General features: G+C 37.8%; 1 protein-coding gene across 5 annotated transcripts in view; it reads left to right on the top strand.

The window, feature by feature from the left end:
* MROH8 (maestro heat like repeat family member 8) overlaps positions 1-22,036 on the top strand; it is a 65,524-nt gene extending 43,488 nt beyond the window's left edge. For 2 of the 5 annotated variants that reach the window (XM_072631508.1, XM_072631506.1), the window contains 15 exons: positions 866-984; positions 2,687-2,839; positions 3,332-3,492; positions 5,167-5,299; positions 7,143-7,333; positions 8,251-8,388; positions 8,674-8,788; positions 9,074-9,217; positions 9,812-9,976; positions 11,374-11,529; positions 12,317-12,439; positions 16,653-16,752; positions 17,350-17,415; positions 21,033-21,207; positions 21,886-22,036. In XM_072631508.1, the coding sequence (XP_072487609.1) occupies positions 866-984; positions 2,687-2,839; positions 3,332-3,492; positions 5,167-5,299; positions 7,143-7,333; positions 8,251-8,388; positions 8,674-8,788; positions 9,074-9,217; positions 9,812-9,976; positions 11,374-11,529; positions 12,317-12,439; positions 16,653-16,752; positions 17,350-17,415; positions 21,033-21,181 (1,913 nt within the window). In that variant the 3' untranslated portion in view covers positions 21,182-21,207; positions 21,886-22,036. The remainder of the gene's footprint in view (positions 1-865; positions 985-2,686; positions 2,840-3,331; positions 3,493-5,166; positions 5,300-7,142; positions 7,334-8,250; positions 8,389-8,673; positions 8,789-9,073; positions 9,218-9,811; positions 9,977-11,373; positions 11,530-12,316; positions 12,440-16,652; positions 16,753-17,349; positions 17,416-21,032; positions 21,208-21,885) is intronic. The other 3 variants (XM_072631509.1, XM_072631510.1, XM_072631507.1) reach the window with 3 other exon arrangements.
* Positions 22,037-22,409: the final 373 nt, after the last annotated feature.

Here is a 22,409-nt window from a genome sequence, read left to right as displayed (position 1 = left end):
AAAAATGTGAAATCAATTTGGAATCAGATTGTAGAGGATTTTAAAATGCCAAATGGAGTAGTTTGTATTTTATCCCAGAGTCAATAGGATCATCATGTCATGTTTGTCCTTTGTTGCCAATAAAGACCCATGCCATCAGAGAAATGATGACATGACTTGCACTTGACTTTGTTTTGAGTGAAGGAGGTCTGTGCAGGTCACTAGCCTCACTTCTCCTCCAGAGCCATCTGAATCCAGTGACCTGATATTACTCAGGATGACTGGAGATAGCCCAGGATGCACTGGGAGACCTTGGGGCCTTTAGGCAATAGAAATGCTACTGGAATGTATGCAGTCACAGCACTGCAACAGCAGCTATGGCATCCTGGGGCTCTCTGCTAATCAGCAGATGATTGTGTTGGCCAATCTTGGGATAGAAACAAGTAGAAGAGGTTATATCTACTCTTTCCTATTTAGAGCAAGTCTCCAGTCTGGAATCCCACCTCTTCTGTATATTGTTATCTTATGCCTCTCTTGCCTGAAACCAACCTTCTTCTGCTCCATGCACACACATCCCTTCATCTTTCCTATTGATATTTTTCTCTTTAAGATTTCCTACTAAGAGAGTTTGTCTCCTAGTCCACCAGTAATAATCAGTAGCCCAATTATCTGGTAACAGTTGCCAGTCTGTGGCTACCTAAGGGAAACTGGCAAACAATTGCATGTATTTTTAGGAGAAAATAAAATCATAGTTTTAAAAACACTGGAAATTGGATATGGAGACAGTAATCTTCAGTTGTGGATTAGATGAAGATTTTCAGCCACTGGACATTAATTTATAAAATCTTAAGAGAAAAATGTGCAATATATTCCATGTATTTTTCAGGTGTCACTAATGATAAAAGAAATCACCAGAATTTAAAAGAAGCAATGAAAAAATGTAAAGAATTCCTAGAAATCTGCAGCATCAAACAGTTCTATAGCAGCCCCTTCAAAATTGCACAGGTAATCGACATGATTGTTGGAAGGCAGCTCCTTGGTCTTCTTACTCAACACTTCTTGTTTATCTGGACTAGTCTGCTTGGTTAATTGGAACATGGTGTGAAGGAGGCCAAGATCCCAAGTTGGTTCCCTGCTCATGGATGACTCATAGAAATGAATCATGCAGTTCTTCTCTCACAGACTGCACAGACTTCTTTGCACAGACTTCAGTTATGTCATTTGTATAGGCAAGAGCATGACCCAGTCACTGAGAGAATGAATGAAAGAATGTGGAAGGCTTAACATAATCTCAGAATCACAAAATCACAGAGTCTTAAAACTGAGAGAAACTTCGCAGGCTATCTAGGCCAACTTGTACCTAAGTAAAAATCCCTCCTAAGCAATCCTAAATATCCAGACTTTGCTATTGGGAAAAAAATATTTTCTAAGAATAGATCATACTGAAATTAAATCAAAAGTAGATTATGTTTCCTTATGAAGGTCAGTAGTTTCTCTTTCAACAATGCTATGTATTAGTGAATAAATTCTATGTAATTTTGATGTTGAGTTTAGCCAGTAGATTACAGATATTACCCTAAATAGAGTCATGATGAATTGTCATTATGTATTGTTGAAAGTCTTACCTAAAAGATAATAACAAAGAGTTAACAGATGGGTCTAAAGCAGAGATTCTTAACCTGGGACCCCTGGACCTTGAAGGGATACATGGATATATTTCAGAGGATCTGAGAACTTGAATGGGGGAAAAAAAATACATCCTTATTTTCACTACCCTCTAACTGAAATTTAGCATTTACTCTAGTTATTTGAAAACATTATTCTGAAAAGTTTCTGTAGATTTCACCAAAAACCAAAGGGAACCCCTGGCCTAAAGAAAGAATTATTTGAATATTATAGAAGCTCTTCTCTCTCCACCCCTCCCACTTTGTAAATATTCCCATCTTTCTCAAGGTCAAGAATTCAGAGTTTTTGGATTGACTTGACATGACTTGACTTGAATGATTTGGGGCACAGGGGTGGTACAGAAGGGTTCGAATACAGTACTTTGTGTAAATTTAAGCCTTCTTTTCTTTCAGTCATGTTTCTAGCCTCTAAGGTATCAATAATTGCATCTTGTTAGACAGTTGGGTGTAGTGGAAAGACCACTAGTCTTAGAATCAGAAGATCTAAGTTTGAGGCTTAGGTCGAACACGTCATCTTGAGCAAGTCATTTCATCTCTGTTTCTTAGTTTTCTCATCTTTAAAATGGGGATAATAAAGCTTATTCACTTATTCCAGAGACTTTGTGAGGGGAAACAGTTTGTAAAACTTATGTAACAATGTAGGAATCAAGCCATTTTAACTTCATCTATAACACACTTTAATCTTTTCAAGATACTTTAAACATGTATCATCCCATTTGATCCCCACAATAAACCTGTGAGGTAGGTAGGGTAGATATTCTATCCATGAATCCCTTAAAGGTCCATGGATCCTAAGTTAAGAATCTCTGCTTTAGACCCCCCTGTTAACTCCTTATTGTTATCTGTTAGTTAGAGCCTACGTTACAATTTTTTAGATGAAGAATCTGAAGTTCAGAAAGAATAAGTGATTTGTCCAGCTTTGCAGAGCTCGTTAATGGCAGCTCAGGGTACTGGCTTTTGGTTTCAGGCTCTTTTATACCAGACCTTACTTCTGAGACTCCATTTCTCTTAATGTATTTCAGATCTTTGAAGTTTTTCTCAATCCAAAAGAACTTCTTCAGTTTATAGTGACTACTTTGGATGGACTTAAAAATCTGAAACATCCTTGTATCCAACAATCAGCAGGAGAGTTGCTGGTAACATTAGTTAAGAGTGCTGAAACACGATTTGAGAAGGTGAGAGATTCCTAGGAACTAAGCTCTGTATCAGAAGCAAGTGTGAGGATTCTGTCATAGTTGCCTAGGTCAGTTTTAAAGCTTATGGTTCCATGTGAAGCTAGGCTATTAAGCTTTATCTTAGAGGATAGAGTACAACTGCTAATGGGACCTTGGCCCAGAACTTTACTCAGGCTTTATCAGTGGCCAAGCTTTCTTCATTTCATTTAGTAAGTTGATATTTGTTGACCTGAGTATTTACTATGTGTATGGTGAGAGAAATACGAAAGACATTTAAGACAAGGGCCTAATTTATAGCTTCATTGGAAGGAAAAGAAAGTAATTCACATATATAAGTTATCATGTGTCTGCATAAAAGAGAGGATAAAGGAATATCTGTTTTGTCTGTCACCTTAGAGAGTCACTTTCTTACTTGTAGAGGCCACAAGAGTGGCACTGAAACCCAATCATAAACAGTAGCAAGGATTTAGTTGCTTGCTGTTTTCATCTTAGGTCTCAGACATCATAGAAGCTATTTGTGTCCGACTGCCTGTAATCAGTCAGCCTAGTGCCCGCCAGCAGGCTATGAGCATCGTGAGCTTATTCATCTCCAAGCCCAAGTATACAGATGTGGTACTCAACTATCTTTTATTACATCCAATTCCATTTGACAGGTAAGGGAATTCTCCAAGGACTTCCACTTGATCCTTAAGATTTCATAAGGATTTTGAGGGCTGGTGGAAGTAGAAATAATTTAATAAGGAAACTTAACTAGTTCTATATTCGTGACAAATTTTATATACGTGTTCACATATATAGTATAGAATATACACATATTGTTAAATAGTTTGCATATTGATAGTTCTAGAATTCTGCTCCTCTATATTCTCAACTATTTTCAGTATTGACAATGTCTGTGTATCGAATGCTATATTTTGGGGGGAGAAATACTATATTCTTATGAGGGGAAGCATTGGTTAGTAGACACCAAACAGGCTTTGGAACTAGGAAGACCTTTGCTCAAACCCTGCCTGCTGGCCATGTGACCCTAGCAGATCACTTCACCTTTAATACTCTAGGCAAGACTATAAATTCATTAGGAGAAGGAGTTTCCTCATCCATAAGTTCTTTATATTCCTTATATGAAATTATAGGTCCAGTCCTTATCTCTAACTCTGTACCCTTTGGGAATGTCGAGCCCATCAGAAAGCCTAATTCACTAACCTGGGCTTAGAGTAATCTCTGATGTGTGCACAAGGTACCACACTATGATGTGCAGTAAGTTTACAGTAACAGCTGGTAAATGGAACAGCAGGGCCCTTCTTTCCTCTACTAATGGTCAGTTTCTCCTTATAGTGCAGTTGGTTCTAAACTCTATCTCTAGCCCTTTTGGCAGCTGCAGCTCTCTCTGTTGTATCCCCTTCCATCCATCCACATGCTTTTTTAAAAAGGTCTATGCTTCCTTAAGTCCCTGGAGGCTTCTCTCCTTTAGTAGATTCCCCCATTCTCTTCCTGAAGCATTCTCAGCAAATTCACAAGCAAGTCACAGACTAAAAATAGGGTATTTACTTATGGTTTGAATTAATTCATTTTCTAAGAGTATGTCATCTATTCTTTGTAGAAATAGTTCAAGAATTCAGAGAAACTAGCTCACCGTAGGTACTTAATAATGAGCAGAGAGATTTCTTCATTTCATTCTAGAAGTGGCATTTTTTTTCCTGCCATGTACACTTTCAGATATCCCTTTCATAGTTTCCCGTTAGTAATCAGGTTTAACATTCTATTTGAGATGTCAGGCATATACTATTTTTTGCACTAATCAAGTTTGTCAAGTGAACAATACAATTTGGGGACAGTGAAGGCCCAGGAAACCAAAGATGCCCATATAGTTACAGAAAAGATTTGGAGACAACTGTGGAGGTGGCTCTTCTGCTTCCTCCTAGGCTCTTCCTGTGTCTTCCTGGTCATAATTTCTTCCTCCTCCCCCACCTCCCACAACTTTTGAGTCAACAATGCTGGTACTCAAAAAAAGAAACAAGCAAAAAAAAAAGATCCAAGTCCAAAAAAGTCCAAGCGAAGTGGGAAAGCTTAACCCATATGACTTACTATTAAGAAAATCTGCTAAGATCCATATAAGGATGAAGAGAGTAACTCCAATCTCTATGCCTAAAGAGGTAGATCACTCATGCGTACTAACAAGGTAGGTTTTTTCATATGCTGGAGAACTGAACTGAGATGCATAACCTTTGTCATGTAATGAGGCTTCCCAGCAGACAACATGATGGGGGCTTTTTTCACCACTTGAATCATTGTTTTCCTTCTGTATCAGTGCTTTGGGATATTTTCAGGCATTTGGCTGAGTTGTGGAGGACGCTTAATGCCGACTTGCCCAGCACTTCTTGGATTCTGTGGAGACTGCTGCGGAGGCTACAGAAGTGTCACATTGTGGATCAAGACAAGATGGAATATATAGCTGTGGCGGTAACACATCTTATGTCCTCTCCCATCTTCAGTAGAGTTCTCTCTGTTACAGGCAGGGATGTCTGGTGGGCAGGGCACAGAGATCAAGGGAGCACTCCCTTTTATAACTCTTGTCTTTTATATCCCACGGATTGAGCCCACTGTACTGTGCTGAGTGTTGTGTGGGGGAAAAAGAGCAAGGGGAACAGGGAAGGAAGTGGAGGGAGGAAGGTGAATGACTTGGAAAAAGACTCACCAATTTGGTACAGCTACCTATCTTCATTCCTAGTTTGACCCTCTAATCCTCATGCCAAATGTACCTGCTTCCTAACTTATTTCTACTGATCTACAGAAGTGAATCAATTAGTTAGTCAACAAGCATTTATTAAGTTCTTATTACTTTCCAGGCACTATACCAAGTGCCAGGGATATAAAGAAAGGCAAAAGCAAAGTCCCTGCCCTTAAGAAGCTCACATCCTAAGACAATATGTAAACAACCACATATACAAGATATAGACAGTGTAAAGAGGAGGGAAAAGAAAAAGAGAAGAGGAAAAACTGGATTCAAATACCAACCTGGTATTTAAAGTTACTAAAAAGTGTTGGGATAGATTTCAACCCTTAAAAATAAGTGGCTAGGTGGAATGTCATTTTATTTCCTTCTCCGTCTTCCCTTTTCCCTCTTCCCCTCAAGGTCTTCTAGCTCAGTAACACTAAACTTGGACAGTGATTTTTTTCCTTCAAATTTATTTATTTATTTATTTGTTTTCAGTTTTCAACAATCATTTCCATAAATTTTCTCCACCTCCCTACCCCCTCCCTCTCCAAGATGACATGCAATATGAGCTTTACACATACATTCTTATTAAACACATTTTCACATTAGTCATGTTGCATAGAAGAATTAAGACAAATGGGAGAAACCATGAGAAAAACTAAGCAAAACTAAACATAACAAAAGAGAAAATAGTCTGCTTTATTCTGTGTTCTAATTCCATAGTTCTTTCTCTGGATATGGATGGCATTTTTGTATCATCATGAGATCTTCAGAAATGTTTTTGGTTTTTGCATTGCTGTGAAGAGCTGTCTATCAAAAACAGTCCTTGCACACTGTAGCTGTTACTGTGTATAATGTTCTCCTGGTTCTGCTCACTTCACTCAGCATCAGTTCATATAAGTCTATCCAAGTATTTCTGAAGTCCACCTGTTTGTCATTTCTTATAGCACAATAGAATTACATGACATTCATATACCACAACTTGTTTAGCCACTCCCCAATAAATTGGCATTCCCTCAATTTCCAGTTCTTGGCCACCACAGAAGAGCTACTGTAAATATTTTTATACGTGTGGGTCCTTTTCCCATTTTTATGATTTCTTTGGGATATAGCCTAAGAAGCGGTATTGCTGGGTCAAAGGGTATGCACATTTTTATAGCACTTTGGGCATAGTTTGGACAGTAATTCTTGGAGGTTCTCTGTGGTAATGCCATGAGGTAGTGGAAAGAGCACAGGACAGGGAATGAAGACACCAGGGGAAGTTAGATCCAGCTCTGCCATCACTGAACTATGTGACCTTAAGCAGTTCATTTCTTCTCCATGGGCTTCTGTCTCATCTGAAATGAGGGACTGGACTAGGACTCTAATATTTAACAAGTCTCTCATCAGTAGAGCCCAGCATGGACTAAAGGGCATCTCTCTAAGGAGTAATTCTCTCTTTTGCTTATATTGATAAGATCCCCTCTTAAACCAGTAAGACAAGGGACTAAGGTAACACATGCCAATATGACGAAAAGTGAAATGGGAAATCAGCTTTATGGTGGGAAGGTGTTATGCTCAGTTGTGTATCTTTTCTGTTTCCTTCAGGCAACTGATGCTCTTTATGAGGTATTTGTGGGAAATAAGCTCCACGTAGCAATGCATCGACTTTTCCCTCAACTCCTCATGGCCCTCCTCGTTCAGGTTCATCATAGCATTGGCCTTACAATGTCAGAAATCACTATCCCAAATGGTGTGTACACCAAGCAAGAAGTGATTTCCACCTCTACCCCTCTGAGGTACTGCCAATTACAATACTCATGCTTAAAATTAATGAGACAAAAAGAAAATAACGGGGTCACTAGACACACTCATTGGCTTCCTATAGCATTTTGTTGGTAATTAGGCCTGACCAAGAAGTATCAAGATCTCTGCAAAAGAGTGGGACAACAAGAGAAGCATCAGAGTATGTCTGGCAGGTTTGTCTATGACAACCTTAGTAGGTAAAAAGAAGTACCTAGGTTTAGCAAAGTATCCTCCAAACTTTGTAAGATTAATACTGAGACATAAAACTATTACTTCAGTGGTGCTGTTCTTTATTTTGCTTTTGCCTAATGGCTTTTCAGTCTTTTAGGTGGGAATTACTTTGTATATCATTTTGCTTTCTTTCAGGAAAGGTGCTGTAAGAGGAAGCAGCATGGTAATGCAAAGTTCACATTTGACCAAGAAAGACTCAGAAGGCATGACTTCTAGTCTTGACTCTTCCACTTATTGGCAATGTGACCTCACTCTAACCATTCCCCTCTCTGGGCCTCAGTTACCTCCTCTAAAAAAAAGGAGGGGGTTGGACTAGATGATTTCTCATGTCCTTTCTAAATCTGATATTTTATTTTAAGTCCTTATTACAAGTATTAGAAGTTCGGCAGTTTTAGAAAGCAAGAGGTGTTGTTCATCCTTCAGTCACCAATCTTGTCTTCCTCCCCAAAAGAAAATTATTTGGATTTCCAAATGCTAGGAAGTAGGAATGTAGGATTTTCTCGGGCAATATTGCCCATTTCGGTTTGTTGAGGGTTAAGGGAATGTTACAATTGTATATTCTCTGGTCACAATCATCCCTCAGCGGTGAGACCAGAGCATGGAGCTTAGGTGGCAGAGATGTTATTTTTCTGTGAGGAAAATATTGTATCCATTCATTGATGATATTGCTTCCATTTAGCTTTGCCATACAGGCTACCAAGACCCTCCTCCTCAGAACGTTTTGTTGGTACGAATATGACACCATGGAAAAGAAAAAGGGATGGAACCTTCTGGAAGAAGAGAATTTTCATCTTGAAGGAGTATCTCTTCTTGCCAAGTGAGATATTAGTGTTTCATTATTAATCATGGTACTTTTATTAGCCTAGCCCCCTAAAGAAATTAATAGTATGGAACCTCTACAAAGCAGGCAGGACCATACTGATAATTTTAAGCCAGCAGGCAGATTTTTCAGGAATTCAGGCCACCGTCACTCCCTCCTTAAATGTTTATCCCATGTAGAAAGTTCAAATTACCTGACGGGCTCCTGTGCAATAGCTCCAATTACCTCCTGGGCAAGCCCCATTCTGACATAGGGTTATCATACCGATCCTCTTCTTTACAGCGCTTTATTGGAAAAACATGATATCCTTGCTCATAAGGTCTTGTACTTGCTAATTCCTTTACTTAATCGAGGGAACGAGAAACATAGACTTACATCTGCGGCCTTTTTTGTTGAGGTAAGAATCATCCTTTAGAAGTAGGGTACAGAAACAATGTAAGACAACAAGTTCCCTCCCAGGCTGCACCCCAGAAATAATGTTGGGTGAGCTCTCCATCCTATCTTGGATATTCAGGGGCGGGATGAAAACAATTTGTCATTCCCCAGTAGAAGCTTCATGAGCTTCATACAGACATAATCTCAAAGACTATGAGGGGGTGTAGGGGTGGGGGTGGGAGTAGAGTTTTCTCTCCAGTGAATAGCACATTTTCCAATCAGTTTGCTATTATCACTCAACATGTAGCTTTTCCAGAGTCCACTGGCCAAGAGGCTTCCTAGAAGATATACCATCACTCGATTAGAAGAATGGCTGCACCATGAAAATCAACAATTCAAAGTTCTCAGCCTGAAAGGAATAGAGAGCCTTCTCTGTCATCATCAAAGAAAGGTAAGAGAGAGGTCCCAGAATTACTGGTAACTTTTTTAAAAATTATGTTTATATCACTGTCACTTCCCAATTCTCCCCAGAGAACCTTCCCTGGAAGTATAGAATTACTGATTTTAAAACATATATAAAGTATATCCCAACCTCTTATTACCAGGTGTAGAAAACAACCATTACTCCCAAGTGCCTCACATACCTAAAATCATGAAACTTGTGCTAATAGTATCCTTATCGTAAATATCATTATTATAAGCTCACAAAACATATTTAATAGATACTATTCCTGCCCTCCAAGAGCTTACAAACTAAGAGAGAAGTCACTGAGATGGAGATACAGAAATATATTCCATCCTGATCAGGCCTGGCCATAAACAAATGAATTGGGTTAGGAGTAGCTTTAGGGGCTTTGAAGGATGCCCTGGTAGCCTGGTCTCTCTCTTTTTCCATACCTGGGATTGTTTCCTGTTGGGAATCAAACCACCAGGCACTAAAGAAGGACTAGGGCAAATAGCTTTTGCCAAATGAATCTGAGATGAAATTTGTGTTTAATTGACTTTTGCAAGTAAGGCTCTAATTGAATTCTTTTTGGGTATACAGGAAGAAGCTATCAAGGGCATGATACCAGTCATCTTAAGCAGTTTAAGTGAAACAAATGAAAGGATTGTTTTATTGTCCATCAGTATACTCCGAAATCTCCTTGATACCATGGACTTTACTACACTCAAAACTACCATGCAGACCCTATTCTCCCTATTTAGTGATGTAAGGCAAGGAGGGGAAGGGAAATTTTACAAAGTGTAGAGTGCTTATATACACATACATACATATATACATACATGCACACACATGGATATATATACATGTGTATGTTATATATGTATACACATATATGTATGTAGTAATTGGAGTTGCTGCTAATGCTAATTTGTTACATTTGTAAGATGTTTTATCATTTTCAGAGCATTCTCACATCCATGTCTAATTTGATGCTAAAGATAATACATAGGAGCTAGTTAGGATAAGCATTATTATCTTCATTTTATATGTGAAAAAATTGAGGCACCACAAACAAGGTCAAGTGACTTGCCCATGGTCACAGAGTAAGTGGTATGCAGAGCCAGGACTAAAATCTAGTTCTTCTGGCCTCTTGTCTGGTGTTCTTTCTTTACAGCAGGCTGCCTTACAGGGTGGGGAAGGAGGATAAACAGAAAAGAAGATTGAGTTTACTTTCAAAAACTAATTAGTGAACTTGAATATGCTGAAGCTGGGTGGTTGGCTTACAGAAAGATAACATGAATAGCGTATATGTGTAGTGTTATTCCATGTCAGTTATAAACTGAAAAGTACAGATAGAAAGGGCTCCATTGCTCTTATGCAGACAGATGGCCAAACATTTACAATTCCTGTGTCTTATTGATCCTACACATCTTAGACTTCTTTCCTTCTGTGAAATAACTGCAAGATAATGATTATGCAGAATTATTGAACGATTTATCTAGGTGAGCAATTTGTCTGAGTTCAGTTTAATCCAACCTAATTTAGTCCAATTCAAGAAATATGTAATAATGATTTACTAGTGTATGCAAAGTACCATACTAGGTACTAGGAGATACAGAAAGTTTAGATACTGCCCTATAGGAGAATGAAGCATACACATAAGTAATGCAAATTAACATGACAGGTACATTAGAGGGGCACAAAGCAAAGGGCTGTGTTAGGTCTGAAGGGAAAGGTCATTACCAGTGAAAGTGTAGAAGGGCATAATTTAGGGAATGTTTCATAGAGAAGCTGGTATTTCAGTTGGCTTATAAAGGATGGAGTAGAAATTCAGTAGAGGAATAGGAAGGAGCACATTCTAGGTACAAAGGATTGCATGAATAAAGACATAAAGACAGGAAAATATGACACATTTAAGGGACAGAAGGTAGATTGGTTTAGTTGGAGTGTAGAGTACACAATAGTTATAAAACTAAAGCCAAGAGTTTAAAGTGGCACAAGAATATGGAGGTCCTTGAATATAAGACAGAGTATTTTCAACTTTACTTAATAAACAATGGGGAGCCACTGAAGATATTTGAGCAGCAGAGTTGCAATAGATTATTGATGTAATACAAGAGTAAATATATTTCACTGAGTCTCTTTGGGCACTTCCTTCCTAGGTTAGACCAAATATTCATCTTTTGGCTGTGAACCTCTTTGGTAACTCCATTAAGATGGTGAAACACAAGGATAAGAAGGGCATAGAGGGCCAAATTCTAGAGAGCTTGATTCCATTACTTCTCCATTTGCAGGATGAAGATGATGCTGTTGTTAAGGTAAGATACATTGCCATTTTCTCCCACCCATGTAGTAAGCAAATCATAGGATAGGTCAGGCTGTCAGTTTGGAAACTTGTCTTTAACTCTGGGACTAGATCTGCCGTTTCTACACTGGCTTCTGTCCCATTACTTCCTGCTACTAATTTGTCAGCAAATCAAGGATTAAGGATGAGCCTTTTTGAGTGGGAGGAGCTATTTGCTAAAGTGGGAGGAAGGCTGTGGCAGAGATCTAAGCATCAGAACTGGGAGAACAGATGAAATGGTGCCTGGGAGAAACATATTAGTCAAAATGAGAAATAATTAATTAGATGGATGATGAGACACAATTAAAATCAGAAGCTTCAGCTGGCATAAGATGTTAGGGTGAAATCCTTAAGGGTAGAATGCATGATAAAGGTTTTTCTGGATCCATTGGGCTGGTAGAGAGGAGGACTATTTGCCTAATTTTGTTGTAGGGACTGTGCCATTTAGGGCAGGAACGAATGGAGAATGGTGAGTAGATTGACTACTCAGAGCACATGCTAGTGCACAATAATAATCATGTCACAGAAGTGTGCTGAGTAACAGAGCAACTAGGCATTTATTCTCTGCCCAAGGTATGCTGTGTCCTAACCTAAGATGTAGCTCTTGAGAACACTAATTTTTGGTGTACCTTCTTTGGGAAAAGGATCTTCCCACCCAGATCTCTGATCTAGGTACTAGTAGTGGCTTCATTAGGGTTACCAAATCTTAGTTCCTGTTTATTTTATAATAGATATTTGTTCCCAATTTCAACCCTTCACAGGAGAGCTGTAAGGTTCTTACTATATGCTGCCAATTCTTAAAGTGGAAGCTGCCACAAGAAGTGTACAGTAAAGATCCTTGGCACTGCAATCCTTCTGGAATAGGAGTAGTCTGCAAATACTTTGTAAGTGAACAGTAGTGCTGTGAGGAGTTCTTTGGTGTAATTACTTTTCTTAATGGAGGAGAATGGGATAACAAAACATTTCCTGCTCCTTTCTGTTTCATTGGTTGTTACCACCAGATCTAGTCCCTAGAAAATGACTATGTAACAGATTTCTAACTCTACTAATTGATTTCAATTGCTGCACTGTTAGGCACACAACAGGTGTGCTCGTTTGTTGGTTTGAATTAAATGTGATATATTAGCTTTGAAACTATCTCTAAACTGTTCCCTGGATCTAATGAAGTAGATTATTTCATCAGCTGACAGAAAGTGCTGTAATAGTGTGAGACCATTCAACCTGTTCAGCCTGACATGAACATCACCGTTGCTGCTGAAACCCTACAACCCTGATTCTAGGACATGTATCTTCTTTCCACAAACTTAAGAAAGTTTCTGAGGATAATTGCCAGATCTAGGTTTGGATCCAGGGAAGCCTTAATGAAACTCACATCAGAGTCATGACTAGGGTAGGATAATCTGGGGTGTCCCCTTGGGAAAATTTAAAGGGTACCAACAACACTATCCCAAAGGCATGCTTTTTCCCCTTAACATGTTGGTAGCTGTGGCCTTCTCTGGGCTGTCCCATCCCTTTAAAGCAGCTTAGAATCTTCACATTTTATTCTGTATCTTCCTGCCTCCTAACTCTTCTTCTGCTTTAGATACATAAATTGATAGTTACAGCCTTGCCCAGAATTATCCTAGGAGGTCTGTTCTTGGAGTTAGTTTGACCCTGCTAGGAAGTTCCTTCAATTAAGTCAGCCTCCTCCAGAGATCTTCTACATTTACTGCTTAAAGTAGGCCCCACTGTAGTCTGCTTAGCATAGTTAGATGCTGGAGGTAGTCCACAAAGCATTTTCCAAGGCAAGTTCACAAGAAGCCAGGGTGAAGTCTATTGACTTGGGTACTTTGGTTGAATGTTGTACTTTTGACCTGTTACTAAGTCAATATGACAATATATTAAATATAGCAGAGAACCAACTTTTATAGTAGCAAGGGCAAAACATTTAGTTTGAATGTCTTATCTGGGTTGATTTGTAAGCTCCATGAGGACAGTTGAAATGTCTTCCATGTAATATCTACTTTGTATGATTTACTTCCTACCCCTTAATGTAGGTCAGTTGGTCCTTTTTTTCTATTTAAGTAGAATGTAGCTTTTCACACATTATGTACTTCTAAATTATATCCTAACTGGAAATGAACTAGAAAGTAAATTCTTATATAAAATCTCATAAACTCCTAGGTCTATGATATAAACCCAAAGTGCCCCTAAGCATAAGAGTTTTCAAGGATACTACCTAGAGCAGAGAAGTATCCCAGGAAGAAAAAGAATTAGAGGATGAATATTATTTTATTTAGAAAAAATGGTGGATGTTCTCACTTCTTCCATTCCTTCATCCCTTACTCTTGTCTCTGCTGCTGAACTTGCAAGGATGATATACGGAGGAATTTCAGCTGCCAAACTGGCCATGGCTGGATTTGCAGACAAGGTAAAGACACAGCTTGAAGAGAAAGAAAATAAAAAGTTTCCAGTCTTTAAGACTATGGAATTTAAAAGTCAGGTAGTTGCTGGAACAAACTACTTTATTAAGGTTCATGTTGGTTAGAGTAATTTATACATATGTTGAGAATTCAAAAATCTCCCTCATGAAAACAAGCCATTAGTTCTAGCCAGTTATTAAACCAACAAAACCAAGAATGATGAACCTTTTTAATGAACCATTTTGAATAGTAACCCTTTGTTCTTTCATAGAGGAACATTTCATACAGCATATGGGCAGGTATTAAAATTTGGAACAATAAAAGAAATCTGATAATTTAATAAGTAGCTTTCTGTTTTCTACCTCTGGGATATGACCACTGATCATTTCATTGTTTATCAGCAACCTTCAAGTACACTGAACTTATGTAGCAATACAGCTAGGTCTTCTCAGGGTCTCAATTTCTACAGTTAAACCTTTTAGTTTGTAAAAGATTGATATCATTCCTTAGAAGAACATGCAGGAGAGCTAATCTTTACCTTTTGGCAGGGGTGGTCATGAGGTTCATAGATTTAGAGATAATTTAGTTAACCCCTTCACTTTCAAATGAGGAATCTGAAGCCTGGTGAAATTAAGCAATTTGTATCATTTCATACAGATAAGTAGCAGTAGTAGGACTCATCTGGATCTAAATTCAATACTCTTTCCACCAGGTAGCTGCATGTTGATGTTTTAATCCAGCCTGTGGGTACCCTGCAGGACACCGGCATATCTCTCAGAATTAATTATATCCACATGTAATTGGTTTCTTTCAGTCACCCACACTGAAATTTTCATCTGTAACAGAGTAAGGCTTTTATGGACTGATATTTGTGACCAACCATTTATTTCACCATCTTTTTCCTGCTTGCTGAAATGGTGTGATAAGACTTTCCCCTTCTTTCCCACAACATGGCCTAGGCCCATCCCCTTCTACTACACCATGGATTAGCATAGTTGCCCCTGGAACTGATGATTGACCTCAGCTTTGCTAGCCCAATTTCTTGACCATCTAAGAGCATAAGAAGTTCTAGCTATACATAGTCTAGACCCCCTTGGACTTGGTGGATTTCTGAAAACCATGTAAGTCACCATATTGTTCACTATATTCTGTCCTGATGACCAGACTTATTTTTATATGGTCATTCATCCAGAAGAGCTAAGTGCCCCAGTGTCTTTGTTGTGTAGTGCTGCTGTGTTAGGGCAAACTAAACCTCCTTTTTCAAGCAGTTCCATGACTCAGGTGCCCCATTTTATCTCAGTATCAAATCCTAAACTAAAAGTCTGGAATAAGAGCCACATCCAAACAGATGGACTAGTGGGTTTGGGTATTATCTCATCGGGTCTACCACAATACTGTCAGGCAGCTCTTTGGGAGCATGGACCAAGATAACACATTAAATAAGGTTTAAAATGTCATGTACTGGTAGAAAATGTCATGAAATTGCAACGTGTACTTATCATATTGCCTATATTTGAAACTCCATTTATGGGTCTTACTGCCTTCCCAGGAAGCTCTTTTATTAAGTTTTTCCTTATGTAAGGAAACATTTACTATCTGTAATTTCCAACCACTAATAAAATATAAGATCTCTGAGGGAAAGGATTTTCTTACTTTAGTCTTTGTATCCACAGTGTTTGGCACAAAGTAGAGATTTAATAAATCATTGATTGATTGATCCTTGTTCTGCCATCTAGGTCCAAACAAAATAAAGTTGTTTTCTACATGCCAGCCCTTCAAGTATGTAAAACCCTTAGGTTGCCTGGTGGATAGAATACTGGACTTGGAATCAAGAATACTTCAATCCTCCCTCACTTATTATCTCTGTAATTCTGGGAAAGTCACTTAACCTGCTTATCTCATTTACCCACCTCCCTAGGGTTGTTGTGAGGATAAAATGAGACACGTGTAAAATGCTTTGCAAACCTATGTTAGCTATTATACCTTAATAATAAAGAGCTCCAGACTTGAGGGGAAAAGGAAAAAAATGGTGTTGCTCAATAAATGCAAATGAAAATAAATGAATGAAATTGATCATTGATATCCCTGAGATTTTCAAAGTACAGATAAGATCTGTCTTGCTCATACTTATATTCATTTAGCTGTAGCTAAAAAATGCTAGAGGCCCTACCTATCTCTTATGCAAGATGGCATATGGATAGACTGAGGTTTGTTAATTCATTTATAGTCATTCATTAGTTCATTAAACATATGATGGCACCATGCTGGCAGCTGTGAAGGCTACAAAGAAATACAAGACACAAATTCTGCCTGTATTCACAAAAAGCTAAATGACAAGTTAAGTAAATGATTAAGTGCCAAGTAACTGGAAGAGATAAAAAGTATTACATCAGATCATGGAAGGAAGAGATTGCTATAATCATCAAAGGCTTTGTGGTACAGGAGGAAGGACTTTAGCTGGACCTTCAAGGATAGGTAAGAAAAATGGAGATAGCATTCCAGAGCATTATGAACAAAGATGTGGAGATCTGTTGTTTTGTGTTCAGGGATTCGTTATTATTTGTCAAGTGCTATCATACTAACCACACACATAACATGATCTGTACCCTTGGGAAGCAGCAGTGAGGTTTATAAAGATCACATCTGTATTGACATTGCTTATTATGCCTTTTCTTCCCCTCCCTTCCTCACCCAGGAGCAAAAATGCAGGGGGAAATGTAACATCATGATGCAGACCATGAAGTATACCCAAAACCATCAAGTCCATTTAAGAAGGGCAGCAGTACTCTTTACAGGTAACCAGAAAATCATTTTGTTTTATTTCTATAGTTAATTCATTGATTCATCCAACAAGCATTTATTAAGTATCCATTATATATACAGCACTATGGTAGGTGTTGGGATAGAAAGACAAATTAGGTAGCCCCTGCTTTCAAGGAGTTTCCATTCTGTTGCGGATGGGGGAGGACACTGACCGATAAATCAGTATAAATATATACAAAATGTTTTCAAGGAGGAGAGTACTACTGATCCTAATGCCAAGGATCAGGAGACACTTCATGTAGGAGGTGGCACTTGAGCTAAGGCATTCTAAGAAGCAGACATGAGGATAGAGTATATCATCCTAAACTTGCCCTATGTTTTCTGTTATTCCTGTCTCTGAAGATATTTACTAGGGAAAAGATTTCTGAGAGAAAGAAGGCCAGGTTTTCTGGGGTAACTACCAGATCCCAAGATGCCAGTTCTAAGAACCTGCTTAGTTATCTCAAACTGCTTGGTTTCATTATCTGTAAACTATTTAGTTTTCCAAAAGAGAGAAATGCTCTGCCATCTACTTCCAAGAACACAAAACCAAATAAATTATTTTTAAATTTTTTTTCTTCTACATCTAGGGCTCTTAGCTAAGTACATGGACCACAATGAACTCCGTATGAAGGGGACTGAGTGGATAGAGGAAGGTAGGTGATAACCCTTGAAGGTTTGGAGTTCATATATATTTTGCTGAAGATGCAATGTCTGGAAGCACTAGACTAGATGGAAATATATAGTTGGTTTAATTTAATGAAGATCCTCTGCAAGGTAAAGCTGAGAAACTTTGATCCCCAAAGCATGAGTCTCGCCATGTTTACATCATTTTGATGACCTCCATTGCAAGGCACCATGGTAAGTGCAGAAGACATAAAGATAGATATAAGCCCATCTCTCAAGGGTTTACAGCCTAATAAGGGAGAAAAAGCAAATATCTGTCATATAAAATACTGTAGTGAGTATAAAGGAAAGGTCAAGCAATGTTTTATCAGAAATTTGAGGAGTAAGGGAGAGATCACATGCAACTGGGAGCATGGGAAAGGTTTTATGGAGAAGATTGTATTTTAGTTGGTCCTTGAAGGGAGGACCTTCAACAGATAAAGTATGGTACGAGAGGGAAGGGAACCCATTCTAGGAATAAGGAATGGGGAAAAAGTAAAGACATGGACATAGGAGAGGATAGGACAAGAATGGGGAATAGAGATGGATCCATTTTGCCTAGAACATAGTATACGTGGAGGGGAGAAGGATGACAGAAGACTGAAAAGGGAAGGTGGAACTGGATTGTGGAGGACCTTGGATGCCAGGCTCCAAGTAGGGAGTAAGCAGTAGGGAGCCTCTGAAAGTTTTTTTAGTAGAGGGCTAATGTGATCAGAACAAGTTGAGTCTGACAGATCTGGTTTGTGCGAACAGAGGAATGAGCTTATTATGACAACTCAGGATTAGGCCATTACCATCAGAAACTACAGAAATGTTATCCTTGAGGAAGCCTGATTTATTTATCAGTTTAGAGTATTCAAGAGAATGGTAGAAACTGCAATATCTCATTATGAGCTGTAAAGATTTAGCACCTTTCAAATACCTAGCAAAAAATGACCTGATAGCTTAGAATTATACATCAGAAGCTCAGTGTTCGTGGACAGATGACAAATCCCTATATTATAAATACAGACTTCAAAATATCCTGAGGAACTCAACCAATAATACTGGAATGGGACCATAAAATAAATGTTTATTGACTGACTGGCTAGACCATTATCATAGATTAACCTGTTGCCCACAATTGCCTAGACATAACATTGAGTCATAAAAATTTAAGAAGAACCTTTTTAATACACATTACCATACCAAATCTCCAAGCCTCTTGGAACCGAAAGCTTTCAAAATAAAGTCACCTAATAGACATGTCAAAATTACATGGAAACAAAATGAGGTACATATTATCTCTGTTGCTGTGTCTGCTTTTCAAGTTGTACCAAGGATGCTATCAGTGAGCCCTCAGAGGATGAGCTAACATCCTAATACTTTTATTCAACTACAAAATGCAGTTATTTTATCCATCTGTAGAAAATTAAAGAATTAACATAGCAAAATAGTGACATGTCCCAGGACCATTTCTATGTGACCCCTATCAAAAAAGATGAGAAAAATAAAATAGTATTAATCATAACAACAACAACAACTGACATTTATGTAGCATTTTTAAGATTTGAGAAGCATTTTATAATCATTATCTCATATGAAGATTCTTCAGGAAGTAATATTAAGAGTGAATTGTAGAGGGGATATGATGGAGGAAGCAATACCAATTAAGAGGATATAGTTGTCTAAATGAGAAGAGATGAGGCCTGAGGGGCAGTTAGAGTAAACCTAGATAGGAGTGGGCTGATTTGATTACCAGGGTAGAATTGATAGGTGTTGGTAACCAATTGGATATGGGAGGTTAAATGAAAGTTAAGAATCAAAAGTGACATTAAGGTTACCAGTCTGAGTGACTGAACAGCAGAAATATAAATGTTAGAAGGGGAAGATCTTGAGGAAAGATAAATTCAATTTTAGATGTGCTGAATTAGAGGTACTGGTGGAATATCTAAGTAAAAATATCTAGTGGGCAATTAGAAATATGGTATTAAAGCTCTGGAGATGAGAGTGGAGATATAATTTGAGAGAGGGGGATCATCATTAGCATAGGCTATAATTGAGGTCAGGAGAGTAGATGAAATCTCAAAGATTCATCCACTGCTACCCATTTCAGTGATTTAAGCTATATAGATAGATAGCTTAAATCTTAGTCTTGGTACCATTAATTATTTAGTTGTTAGTGTGAAGTTTTGTTGTCATTTTATAGCTTTGCAATTTCAATAATAAAGGGCCTGGTTATTTTGATCTTAGGTATCTTTATTGCAATTAGAATATGCTGCCACTAGATATCATGATCTCAGGGTCCAGACTATACATGGCTTTATTAGCCTTATCTGAGAACCAGATTAGAACCATGAACATTCCATCCCTTTGGGAAGAACAAATAAAAAATATAATTCTTTTGTTAAAACATCTTAAAATAATTTCTGCATGGCAAATTTTTCAAAAGTAACCATTTAGACCCACTTGGGACTCACTAATCATTAATCACTGATTCCTTGCATCAGTCTCAAGACCTAGAAAAATTACAGATAAGAAAGGGAGTTAAGATTTGAGAGAAGAGTTTAGATCAGTCTAGGGACACAAAAACACTCATTAAGGATGTAATCTTTTAAAAGTTTTATGAAAATCTTAATAATGAATATTAACATAACAGGTTTCCTTAGGACTTATTTACATTTAAATTAGAGCATCATGACAATTTATCAGTCAATTCTTCTAAGTCCTTATCAGGATTCCTTGTCCATTCATTCTCATTCACCTTCCTTATTATTTGGTTGAGATTATTATGTATTCCATTCTCCTGATTTTTTTTCCCTTCTTTGCTTTATTTCATAGAGTTCTTTGGGGATTTCTTCCTTGTACTTGTCAATATTATACTATATTATTCAATTATATTAATGTACCACAATTTATTTAACCACCCCTCTATTGTTAGACATTTAAATTGTTTCCAGTTGTTGTTTCTTTGTTTTTGTTTCTACAATTATATATAATACTACCATGAAACATTTGAACAGATAGGATTTTTTTGTTTTTTATAAAATTTTCAAGATATATTCCCAGGTACTCCTTGGGAGTTCTGTTGGGGTACAGGGTATGATTATTTTTATAACTTTTACCATATATTGACAGATTGCTCTCCAAAAATATTCTATTAGTTAGCAGTTCCATCAACAGTGAATGAAGATGTTCCTTTACAATCCCACCCACATTGTGTTTCTAAACTTAAGGACATCATTTAATAATGAGATGGACCATTCCTATGAATATATAGTTTGGCAATGTAATTGTTACTTGAAAATTAATTATTACTCATGAGGAAAGTATTAAATGAATGTTTGACACCTAAGGAGGATTCAAATAACTGCTTTTGATTGAGCAAGACATCTATGTATTTATAGGCATAAAACTGGCAGCAGGTGGAATCTTTTTTAGACTCTGTACATTTCGTGAGTCAGAAAGATCTAAAACTGCCAAGAAGGAGGTAAACCACATGGAGTGCTACAGAGTTGGTGGGGTCCTGTGTTCTCTCCTATACCATGTGGGGACCAGTGCTCCCCCATCTGAATCAAAGAATCTAAGTCTGACTGAGCCTTTAATCAGCATTTCTCTCTTTCGTCAGTTTTGAGACCTCTGCTGCATGATTCTGAGCCTTCTGTGCGTATCATTGCATCCCAGGCTCTTTGCAGAGTACAAAAAGCAGGTGTAGAACCAGAACCCAGACCTGCAGTATGCGGGTTGAGGAAGCTTTTCAACTGTATCCATAATTAGAAATACTTGGAACCCACAAACATCAGGTGAGAGCCAGCTCCATATAAAGACACAGGTAGAAGCTTTGAGGCCCCTGTCTTTTTCATACTTAACAAAAGCAGTGAATGATCTGGGATATCCACTACTTTACTTACATGACAGGGCATCTTTCAACCTCCCTGAAAAATCAGAATGGTAATGTAGGGTAGAGCAAACTTTAGATTCTGTTTGAGGAAACAATGAAAAAAGTGCTACATTTTGGATCTGTGCTGAATTTGCTGGAAAATCCAGATAGGCATGTCATAATAGGTAAACACTGTTACAACAATGGGTGATCCCAGGCGCTTACTGACTGGAAGTGTTTCTTTGACCAGAGACATTCTGGGAAACCGCTAAGGACCACCCCCCCCCAACCCCAGAAGTTGATGCTTCCCTCTCTGGTAACTGTGTATGTATGTAATGGTCAGACATTTTAGAAGCATGTCTGTTGACTTTTGATTTCTCTGTGTTTTCTCTGAAATTTTGATTTCAATTTTCTCTGATACCTATGCCTGATTAAAAAAAAAAATGGGTGATCCCAATCTAGTTAATTCAGGATGCCCTGGTCCAGGGAGGAGGGATTGAGAGAAGGAACCTTTCTGTAGTACAGGAGAACCTTTCTGTTTACATTTGTGTGGTGCCACTTTTGAAGCCTCAAGACTCACTGTTGTCTTTTGCCTCCATAGGTTGTACCACCAACAGAGAGGAAAGAACTCAATATATGATTTTTGTGTAGTTTACTTGAAAGAAACTTTCACTATATCACTTAAAACTACTCTATTTCAGCTATTTAGAAAAGCTGAGGAAGTATTCAATAAAAATTACATCAGAGATTTCAGAAGGATCTGTTCACTTCAAAATTTTTTTATTTTTACAGATGGATTGTGTTTTTTTTCTCCTAGAGTTAAGTTTATAACACTTATGAAATCTTTGTGTTCTAAACAGAAATTTCTGGAATTTTCATTTTGTTCAACTTAAGTGTATTGAATTTAACAAAACATTATATTGCACATTGCTATTGCTGTTACATTAAATATTTATATATTAAATCACACCTTTTATAAGCTTTGTGCCTATTCATATTTTTGTTTTATGTGAGGCTTTCCCCTTCCCTACTACTATACAAGTAGTAATTGTTTTGTATAATAGGAAGATAAAAGCAGCCAAGCCATAAGCATCTATTAAGTACCCACTGTGTACTAGGAATTGT

The sequence above is a fragment of the Notamacropus eugenii genome, chromosome 1, assembly GCF_028372415.1.
Source record: "Notamacropus eugenii isolate mMacEug1 chromosome 1, mMacEug1.pri_v2, whole genome shotgun sequence".
Taxonomy (NCBI): domain Eukaryota; kingdom Metazoa; phylum Chordata; class Mammalia; order Diprotodontia; family Macropodidae; genus Notamacropus; species Notamacropus eugenii.
This window is presented reverse-complemented; position numbering and strand designations above follow the sequence as displayed.